Source organism: Pseudomyrmex gracilis, unplaced genomic scaffold (genome assembly GCF_002006095.1).
Source record: "Pseudomyrmex gracilis isolate BER0280 unplaced genomic scaffold, ASM200609v1 scaffold_266, whole genome shotgun sequence".
NCBI classification, from domain to species: Eukaryota; Metazoa; Arthropoda; class Insecta; order Hymenoptera; family Formicidae; genus Pseudomyrmex; species Pseudomyrmex gracilis.
In genome coordinates this window covers 124778-136067 of record NW_018020850.1, presented here as the reverse complement: position 1 = coordinate 136067, position 11290 = coordinate 124778, and the positions used below count along the sequence as shown (strand labels likewise).

The following is an 11290-nucleotide window of genomic DNA, read 5'->3' as shown; positions in this document are numbered from 1 at the left end:
GAAACATTTGTATATTCCCTTGCTTATTGCGCGTGTTAAGTATTTGTACATGTCGTGCGACGTTCAAGATCGTCAGGAAAAAGAGGATAAACGCTTATCGCTCTGAGAAAAACTTCTTTTTTGAATAAATAAAAGGCTGGTCGGATAATTGAGAAAGAGATGTGGGATAAAGAAGATGATCGCACGCTTGTGTTTCCTCGTTTGTACATCTTTTCTCTCGTTTGTATCTCGTTTGCGTTTCGAATTGTAAAAACGCCGGCCTTGTAAAAATCGCCACCCGAATTTCGTTGTGCGATTGTGTACTTGAATCGCGTTGAGCGTGTACGAAAAAAAAATAACAAAAAACAAAAAAAAAACAATATAACACAGTTGTGCAAAACTAAACTACTTCTATATGTATAAGAGTTGAGAAGAGATCACAGAATAAATATGGTCACTAAGTATATCACATTTATTAGAAACTAATGATATAGATAAGACAAGATAAACAACATTACAGACGGGGAAGAAAAGACGGAGACGGAAACAGAAAAAAAAAAAAATAAACATAAACAAGGATGGTTAACTTGTTGTAACTATATTCGATGTTTATCCTAATGTCTCTATATACATATACATACATATATGTGTGTACAACGTATTTATGTGTACAAGAGAAAATGTGTTATGTCGAATAAATAAGTTAAATGATCTCGAGAGAGAGAGAAAGAGAGAAACTATTTCTTTTCTATATGTGTGCAGTCAAGTGTATTAACCTTGTAGTTTATTAAATAAAATAAACCACTGATAAGTCGCTTAAAATTGCCGTGTAAAAAGTTGTAAATCTGTCCTTTCTTGCGCATTAGAAGCTTTTCGAAACTGCGCATTCACGCCGACGCAAGTTTACAGCGAGCGCAATCTGACGATGGCGCGCGGGTATTATACACAATTTTATCGTGGCAGGAAAGAAAGCGCGGAATGTCTATTGACATTCCAAAATATCTATTGACATCTAATAAGACTTACTTTTTGGAGCAAGAATCTGAAGAAACCGTCAGCAATGTTTTTTCCATTAGCGTCATCAGCGATGTTGATTACGTATCATTGGGAACGCCCGATGGTTTTCGCAACATACTCGCGTACGAGATACGATAGCACAAAAAATATCAGAAACTTCTTCTCGCGTCGCGCGTCGACCATTTTGTTCGTCGCGCGCACTTCGTCGGAGCGCAAACAATTTTATCGTACAAAAACTTGTCGATCATCAGCGAGTGAGCCATGCCAATTACTTATCTCACTGTCAACTATATTTCACGACACACGCGTACTACGAATATTCACGCGCGAGAGAATAATAATCGCGAAAAATGCGGAACAATTTGTACGAAGTTCCGTTCCGTGTCGCGCGTCCGCCATGACTGCCCGCGTGTATCGAAGTCCGAGCGTATCGAAGTGCGAGCGTATCGAAGTGCGAGTGTATCGAAGTGCGAGTGTATCGAAGTCCGAGTGTATCGAAGTGCGAGTGTATCGAAGCGCGCGATATCTCGATTGTCGAAATATCGAACCGGCGCGCGCAGCAGTGTCGGTTACGTATTTAGTTATCTGATCTAGTGATTTTTCTAGAACCAAAAAAGCCGCACATACACCAGGCCATAGCGCTGTAACAATGAGGATCGCCCAAAATCGCGGGAAACGCGTCCCGCTTCAGGATTTTAGCGAGACTGGTTTGTAATAGGTAGCTCTCAAAATAATAAGGACGTCCAAGAGGTCGGGATCAGGCGTCGTGCGAAAGCTGTCGCGATATAGAAATGAACGACAGTCAGCCGGCCGAGGTGAGTTTGATTATTTACAAAATAATAGGTGACCCTCGAAATCCGAGGTTGACCGTTGATGATCAGCGGTAGTGGAAAATGTTTGCTATCTGTGTGCCCATACTGCTGGTGTTTCGTGATTTTTCTGGGTGGCCGATGTTGAAGTGACCGATGCACTTCCATCATTTTCAATGCACAAGATGCTAGAGGCTGAAAGTGATTGACTGATCACTACGTTATGAATGCCAATGGCATGGAGGCTAAACAAAGCGTCCATATCTGTTCGCGCATTCCAAGTCAGAAAGATCACTGTTTAATCGTTGAAAGTGTTTATGTCTGTAATTATATAATGTGATGCAAGCCTTTCTCTTGTGATATTGCAGAATGTGAAAATGCGAAAGGTGCGAGAGAATTCGATTGAGAATACTGAGAGCACAGATGAGAACAATGTGGGCAGTAGCATCAAGGACGAGCCAGTCTCCTCTCCTGTTTCTACCAGCATGGAGGAAGAGATATCTTCCGAACAAGCAATTGTTCCGAATGTTTGTGTTGTCGAATGTCCATGGGTGTTGGGACAGTTAGCATGGGCTAGAGTTGGCAATTTCCCATTCTGGCCCTGTGTTGTGACGCTTGATCCCGAAACAATGACATATCACAAATTTAGAGGTAAAAAGTTTTGTATAACCTTAGATTTTTTTGGCACGTTTCAAACAAAAATAATTAAAACCTAATAAAAATTTATTAAAAAGTAAAATTTCTTTGTATTTATTTCACATTTCTCAACTTATTTGTATTTATCTCACATTTCTTAATTATTATTACTATTTTATTATATTTTTATTTAAAAAATGTGATAAATTTATTAATGAAAAATAATTATTGAACAGATTTTTCATTATTTCTTGTGTACATACAGTTTCATCTAGGTCAAGTGTCTTATTAGTACATGTTCAATACTTTGGGGACAAAGAGCGCCACAACTGGGTTACAAAAAATTGCATGATGGAATTCACAAGTATTGAGGATTTCATGAATCTTTCAAAGATGTTAACACCTGAAATGAAGAAGAAAGATCCCAAATATGCTGCCGCTTTGGTTGTGAGGAAGGCAAAGAAAAAATGGAATGAAGCTGTAAAAGAAGCTTTGGAGGTGCAACAACTGACGCTTGAAGAAAGAAATGAGCGTTTTGCGCCAAAAAAAAAGAAAAAGACTGAAAGGGCGAAGAGGAAATTTTCGACTGACCTCGATAAGCCTAATGTTAAACGCACTAAACATAATAATGTACTATTAACATACTTTCATTATTTTAGCATGAACTTGGTTGTATAAAGCTTTCACGTGTACTATATAAATTATTTTTCAGGTACATAACGCAGAAAAGTCGAGCGTGTCATCGCCTTCGCCACATCAGTTTGAAGTAGCGAAACCAAAAACAAAATCACGAATAAAAAATGGTAAACTGACGCCGAAATTTTCAGACACCTCATCAACCCCTTCATCTCCATCGAGTCATAGAGATTTTGTAGACGATTTAAAAGCCATTAAAAGCGAGGAGGACATATTCGAAATCTATTACCAAAGAAATAAAGAATTAATGATAATTGAATATCCGGACACTCCGGAAGAGGAGATAAAAGAATACTTGCGAAGAACTTGGAACGGTATGGATAAGACTTTTCAGCACAAGTACGAAGTGCATCTGACGGAAACCGGTAGCACGCACTCGAAAGAGAGCTCTCCGATTCGTGACGATGAGATCTCGATCGAGATAATTCACGTGAGTACGAAGGACGCTAAAAGATTGAGAAACAAAATAGAGAGGGAGGAAAATTCGGTCGCGGTAGAAACGAAACGGTATAGGCCCTACAATATCTTTAAAGGTCTAAAGCAAGAAAGAGTCTGTCAGATTTGCGAAAAAACGGGCAAGTTGACGAGATGCAAAGGACCTTGTTATTCTTATTTTCATTTGTCTTGCGTAAAACCTAGCGAGTCTAGTCCAGAGCATTCTGACGAGAGTACGTCGGACGATAAAATACTTGAGGATTTAAACATAATTAGACAAAGTATTACGAATAGCGGCAATAAAAATAATGGTAATTTATATAAATATATATATATATATATATGATAACAAATTAGGTATAAGAAAATATCGTCGTGGCATTGTACAGCTACTTAAAAGGAAATGGCTTATAAACTACATATATTTTTGACTTAATAAATGTTGATACTTTACTCGGTTCTCTTGGTTAAAAAGACATAAATGCGTAATAAATTGAAGAATGCATCGTAATAATTTATGTGAATCATAATTTCAAATTCAGATAAACCGGAGGAGCAAGAAGATGAGAATTTTAAATGTATCGATTGCCTGTCTGGGGTGGCACCTGCTTGTTTTATATGCAATGAAAGAGAAGGAGATAGAATACGATGTATAGTGCCTGCGTGCGGAAAGCATTATCATCCCGCATGCTTAAAATCGTGGCCTCAAGTAAAAACTTTTGTTTTCCGTTGTCTTCCTCTTTGCAAAGTCTATTCACTATTACATAATTCAGACAAGAATCAATGAAATTCTTATTTCTCATCGTTCTTATTTCAGTCGCATTGGCAAGGTGGACGTTTGACCTGCTCGTATCACGTGTGTCACACGTGTAGCTCCGATAATCCTCAAGACAATCATTCGCGCGCTCCAAACGAAAAAATGGCGAGATGTGTCCGTTGCCCTTCGTCTTATCACGCGTCCACGTTGTGTCTACCGGCAGGATCCGTATTACTGACTGCTAGTCAGATTGTGTGTCCGAAGCATTACAAAGCACCTCCATTGAATGCGTCATGGTGTTTTCTATGCCCACGTGGTGGAAGTCTTATTTGTTGCGACACGTGTCCGAATTCATTTCATTTGGAGTGTCTCGGTAAATTTAACGTATTGAGAACCATCACCTATTTGAATTAAAAGGCAAAGCTTCGGGGCACATGTAAATTTTATATTATTTCTTGTAAATTAGGTATTGACGCGCCCGACGGTGGATTTATCTGCGAAGATTGCGAGACAGGTAGATTACCTTTGTACGGAGAGATCGTGTGGGCAAAACTCGGCCATTATCGGTGGTGGCCGTCTCGTATATGTTATCCGCAAGAAATTCCTGAAAAAGTAGAATCTTTACCTCATAGTCCTGGTAAATTTTGCGTAATGTTTTTAGGGTCTAATGATTATTATTGGGTGCATAGGTAAATAGAAATATTCTCTTTTTACGTGGAAAATTATATGGTCCGGGAATTAGCACTTTTATCTTTTCTGTGATCTCTTTTCAGAGGCCGCGTTTTCTTGTATCAAGACGGTGACGCGAATATAAAGGCGCCCATCGGTAAAAAGACTGTGACAGAGGAAGCGTATCAAATAGCTCTGCAAGAGGCGAATAGACTGCATCAACAATTGAAAGCGCAGCGGTCCAGAACTAAGGAGTCGAAAGCATTAAAACCGCCACCATATGTGAAATTAAAAGTATGATTTGCATTATAGATCTTCTGTTGTTTCGGCTTCTGCTCATTCGTTTTTCACTTATCCACCATTTTTTTTATCATTAATTCGTCATAATGTAACAAGATTGCAAGAAAACGGATTCTAACAAAACCGAGTGTGTGATAGGTCAATAAACCTGTGGGTAATGTGAAGCCAACCGAGGTCGAGGGTAGTGTGGCGTGCGAATGCAATCCCGAATGGAGTACTCCGTGCGCACCCGGCACGGATTGTCTTAATCGCATATTGCTGGTTGAGTGCAATCCTGCGATATGTCCGGCTGGTTCAAAGTGTATGAATCAGTCGTTCGTGCTGCGACAGTATCCGGAGATGGAACCGTTTCACACCAAAGGTCGCGGATGGGGCCTGAGAAGTCTGGAGTTCATCCAATCCGGACAGTTTGTGATCGAGTACGTGGGAGAGATCATAGACGAGGCCGAATATAAACGTAGATTGCAGCGGAAGAAGGAGCTGAAAAATGAGAATTTTTATTTCTTAACGATTGACAATAATCGAACGATTGATGCGGAACCGAAAGGAAATCTTAGTCGATTTATGAGTGAGTAATATTGTACGATATCGCGCGAAATAAACGTGAGAGAGAGAGAGAGAGAGAGATTACAACGCTCGATTTATGTTGTTATTTACAGACCATTCTTGCGCTCCGAACTGCGAAACGCAGAAATGGACGGTAAACGGAGACACGCGTATCGGTCTATTTGCGTTGCGTGATATACAGCTTGGTGAAGAGTTGACGTTTAATTACAACTTAGCGTCCGATGGGGAAACGCGGAAAAAATGTCTTTGCGGTGCATCAAATTGCAGCGGTTTTATCGGTTTAAAAGCACAGAAGCAACAATTGCCAACGCTGCAAACGACATCAACCATGTTACCAAAGTCCGCTTTACAAATAAAGAAGATTGATAAACGATCCAAAAGGTAATATCTTGTATACACAATGATATCTTACGTTATTATCGCCTTGTAACTCTTATCACGTGTGGTGATAAGATTAACAACTTCCGTTCTTATTCCAGATTCAAAAAATATACGTGCTGGCGATGTGGGGAAATAATATCGGATTATAACATACTTACAATTTGTTCACAACGAACATGTGGCAAAAAGTATCATGCTGCGTGTGTAGAAATTGACGATGTAGAAAATAAATTCTGCTGTCCGTGGCACTTTTGTTTAGAATGTGATCGTCGAACGACAGTGCACTGTTCATTCTGCAGTAAAGCATTTTGTCAATGTAAGTTATGCAAATTCAAGAAAGAAAATTAATGTGTTACATATATATTTACATATATATTTACAAAATAATTTGTAGTAAATTTCAATTCACACACATATATATATATTATTGTGTATGTTTTAGTGCACTTTGAGGGAAATTTACTTGAGCGAGATAGTGAGAAGGGCGGTTTTGTGTGTAAATTACATGAAAACTTAGACGTCCACAAGTCCGTCGAGGACGAGAAAGAATATTCGGATAACGAAACAGATAAAGAATATTCTTCCACAAGTCCGAGTTCTAGTAGTCCAATTGTAATGGAAAAGGTTACGGGCCGAGAATCGTCGCCAAGAGTTTCGATCGTAGAGGTGAGATGAAACCTTTCTATCTGCGTCATTAGTAAAAAAGAAAACAAACAATTCATCGCGATTATTGGACAATTACAATTATTAGTTGTCAATCGATTATATATATATATATATATGTATATATATATATATATATATTAATGACTTAGTAGTTATCAATTTATAACGATACTTCGTGTGCATTCACGTTGCGACTAGCGTTTTGTATCTTTAGTTATATATCTTTATATAATTTGCGCAATCAGTAGTTGTATATTATTTTGGTGGTGGTAGAGGAGCACGAGAGAGAGAGAGTTTTATGCTGAGATTTGAATAAGTACCATCAGACCATATACCTTGTGAAAATATCCTTTTCTCTGCAGAAACAAAAAAATAATGTATAAATAAAACGAATACATTTGTAATTCATCATCAAAAGAAACTGGATTTTTGTTTACTTTCATTTCATTCTAACAAGATTGCAGTATTTTATTTTGAAGTTTTCACTTCAATAATACCTCTGTTCTATTTAATACTTAGAAAATTTGTAGAATTCTATTTATCGGAGCCAGACAAACGTCTCTTATGAATGTTTATAACATTCATAAGAGACGTTTGTCATTACATAAAAAGAGAAAAAAATAGAACGTAAGAGACATTGCGCGCGTATAAAATATATAATTTATATATATATATATATGTATGTAAAATTTATAAATAGAATTTTCTTTCGAATTCTATCGCGAATTACGAAATCATTTAAGTGTTACATTTATTTTAATAGTTTGTATATAATATTATATGTATATGTTATATAAATATATTTATATCATCTGTATATATATAATATTATGTATATAAATTCACAAAGACAAATTTTAATTAAACTCAATATCGCTGTACTATAAGCGTAAAAAAATCAAAACGTTCAAGCATGTTCTTCTGTGACATAATGAGAGTTATGTTGTTTATTAACAAAAGTATATTGTAACATTAGAGATAACATGTTTTCGAGGAAAAAAAACAAAATGCATTTACATCATTTTTTTTTTTTTTAACTTTTATTTTTCATTATTCCCAATATTTCCTACACTCCTTTTTTTAAATTGGCAACAGTAAACGATTGGTAAAACACATTCTGTTTAATTTTTATACTTGCCATATAACGTGACAGTGCATTCTCACTGTATAATGTATAGTTATGGATTTGTTATGGAGTAGTAGTAAATGTGAGTAAAAGTGTATATTGATGCTACATTTATAAACGTCCCGCAAATTAGTAAGTTACTTCATTATTATCATTATTATTGTTATTAAAATTTGTTTAACACGTTCACTGCGAAATGTCAGCGTGTTGTCGACAAACAAGTTTGTTTCATAGGCCGGTGTCAATACGTTGTCGCACGTTTCTACTTGCAAAACCGCACGGAATCAAATTTGATCCGCTGAGATCAAGTCCAAGACCTCGCAGTGAACGTGTTAACTTCGAGAGACGACATGGTGAGTAATAACGTTCAATTTTTATTTAAAAAAAAACTTTCTAAAATTAGACAATGTTTGCATAACGTACAAGATCATTACGTAGTGTTTAAACGTATCTCTTTCGTTTATTTTATATATTTATAAATACGTATATATGTATGTATATGTATAATTTTTTCCTATTTGTATTTATATATTATGTAAATGATCACTTCTCTTTTTTTGTTTTCTTTCTACGGACATAGTGTAAAATAAGTACAGCTCAAATTTAATAATTCAAAATTTGAATTATCAAATTCTTTTTTACGCTATTTTTGAATTATTTAATTCTTTATTACGCTATTTTTTCTGATTTATTGATTAAACAAAGAGAGATGGTCATTTAACTCAAACATCCTGTACATATGTTTTTATTACATGGTATCATACTTTATTTTTTTAATATGCATTTTTAAGAGCATGAATTATTGTTAACATATATATAACTTTTCAAAACAGCATCGTAATTTTTGTGACGATTGGTTTTAGCAATAATAATTTCTCACAGGTTGATTTGAGCAGCGAAGAAAGCGAAGAATCTCAGAAGGAAGAAGTCAGAAATCTCGAAACTGCTTCTGTATCGTGCGATGCAAGTTCAAAGGCAAAAAAAGAAAAAACTCAAGTGAAGGATTTATGTAATCTCACATCTAGTCAATTGGAAGCTATAATTGGTGGTAGTTTAAATTAATATAAATGAAGTACTCTGAGAGATATTTGAAGAATCCTGTTTCACACATAATGAACATTTATGTATATAAACCTGTACAAGTTTTTGTATAAGCCGCTCTGACTAATTTGTTTCCTGCAAAACATTTAGTTTACGCTCCGCAGTAAAGGAATCAGTCGGAATGACTGTATTTATGTCACATATATATATATACATATATATATATATGTAGGCATTTATATGTATTCATGTAACACTGTAAAAACGTATATAGATATATCTATACATGTATTTATACACCAATTTAAATACATATATCTATATATCTGCATGTACGTATACGTGTATTTTTAGAAATTAAGAATTATATATTAATGTGTAAACTGATTTTGTATATACATATTGTAGTATTATTTTAACAATTAATTAATAATTTATTATTTTTTACAGTAATTTAGAATACATTTGATAGTGTGCATTTTTACGTTCTTACAAATATTTATCACAGAGTTAATTGTTTTTTTATATGAACGAAGTATAGTGCCTTGAAAGCAAACCAGGCAAATAACTAGAACCAATTAGATTTCTGATGTTCTTCTATATAATAGCAATTATTTCATAAAATATGTCTAAACATGTAGAATTATGTGACAATATGTAAAATAATCTATATAATTGTTCTTTTGTTCTTCTTCGGACTTGCAATAAATATTCTCACTGCCACATATTTTGCAAAATTTAGTTTCAACGATAATTTATTAATCAAGTGTTTATAGAAAAATTACTCATTATTTTGTTGTAACACATGGCATATATAAAACCAAGTATTATCTAGTGCTTTGGTTATATGTACATGTATAAAAAAATAATTTAATCATATATATATATGTGTGTTTATATATGTATATATATATAATATATATATATATATATAATATATATATATACACAAAGTAACTTAATCATATATATAGTTATATATACATATATATATATTATATATTTATATATATTATATATATATAAATATATAATATATATATATGTATATATAAATCATATAAATCATACATATATTAATATATTAACTATATATCATATATAATTATATATATGATTAAGTTACTTTGTGTTTGTGTGTGTATGTGTATACACACACGTATATAACTTAAACTAGACAATTACCATACTTTACTCATAAAAATTCAGTATTAAGCAATTGCGCGCGCGCGCGCGCGTGTGTGTGTGTGTATGTATATTTATTTATGACGAGAAACTTTTGTATGATCTCTAATAAGACTAAGAAGGCGTGGGGAGAGTAGATTTAATAAAATTGTCACTTTTGACCATCTTGACTTTTTTGAAGTTTTTTTCTTGCATTGCTGTCGGTATGTTTCAGTATACTTCTTTTTTTGTGAATAGTGCTGCATCACGTGTACGAACAAGTATACAAAGAGACAGTTTTTTTTAAGAAAAATTGATAATTAATATTAAAAAAAATAAATATGTAGGTACATGTTTAAATGTTTTAATTTACATCTAAATGTCATAAGTAGTTTTATTTTTTATTCCAGCAAATAATAAACACACAAGAAATATATAGATATCATTACTTTAAATAAGGGGAATCGTTTATTGTTTAAGAAATTATATACACATACATGTCTCTTAGCCATTCATTAAGACTTTCCAAACCGAACCGAGAAAACGTTAAAAAAAACAATGTACGTGAATTGTTATTTGTTATATTTTAAGTTATATACATTCAATAAAGAGTTCTGAAGTACTTTCAACCTACAAATATTCCTTATATGTAATCGAGAAATGTACAATTTCCAAATGTATAAAGTAGATAAAATATTACCACATGATATTGTTATATAAGGCTCTTTCTTACATAATTCTCGCAATAAAGTGAAACCATTTGTTGTTCATTCTTCATGCTGTAATTTTTGCAGTACGATATATAAGATAGTCGATCTATCAAATCATCAAAAACTATTGCTAGTATAATTTGATAAATATATAAGACTAAGTGTATGTACATATTATCACACAATTGTTTTTAAATCTTATAAAAATATTATTATTTAAACAAAATCAACTTGTTACGTTAAGTAGAGTTAATTTTAAACTTATGTGTTTATTTAATACTCTATATACGTTCTAATGTCGTTACATTAATACACATGTTAATATACATACGTAATA

General features: G+C 33.8%; 1 protein-coding gene across 3 annotated transcripts; it reads left to right on the top strand.

Moving 5' to 3' along the window:
* The first annotated feature begins 1624 nt into the window (after window positions 1-1624).
* Window positions 1625-9397, top strand: LOC109859534 (histone-lysine N-methyltransferase NSD2). Of its 3 annotated transcripts, XR_002250721.1 has the most exons (14): window positions 1625-1811; window positions 2174-2456; window positions 2707-3071; window positions 3154-3883; window positions 4115-4281; window positions 4390-4702; window positions 4796-5018; window positions 5103-5292; window positions 5437-5866; window positions 5958-6246; window positions 6345-6562; window positions 6689-6912; window positions 8273-8391; window positions 8921-9006. XR_002250721.1 is itself a non-coding variant. In XM_020437877.1 (13 exons), exons 1-13 carry the CDS (start codon window positions 1788-1790, stop codon window positions 9098-9100), a joined length of 3636 nt encoding a protein of 1211 aa, XP_020293466.1. In that variant the 5' UTR covers window positions 1625-1787; the 3' UTR covers window positions 9101-9397. The 3 variants fall into 3 exon arrangements, 2 of the variants coding, with proteins under 2 accessions (XP_020293466.1, XP_020293467.1); XM_020437877.1 differs by lacking the exon at window positions 8273-8391 and having other exon boundaries at window positions 8921-9397; XM_020437878.1 differs by lacking the exon at window positions 8273-8391 and having other exon boundaries at window positions 8902-8973.
* Window positions 9398-11290: the final 1893 nt, after the last annotated feature.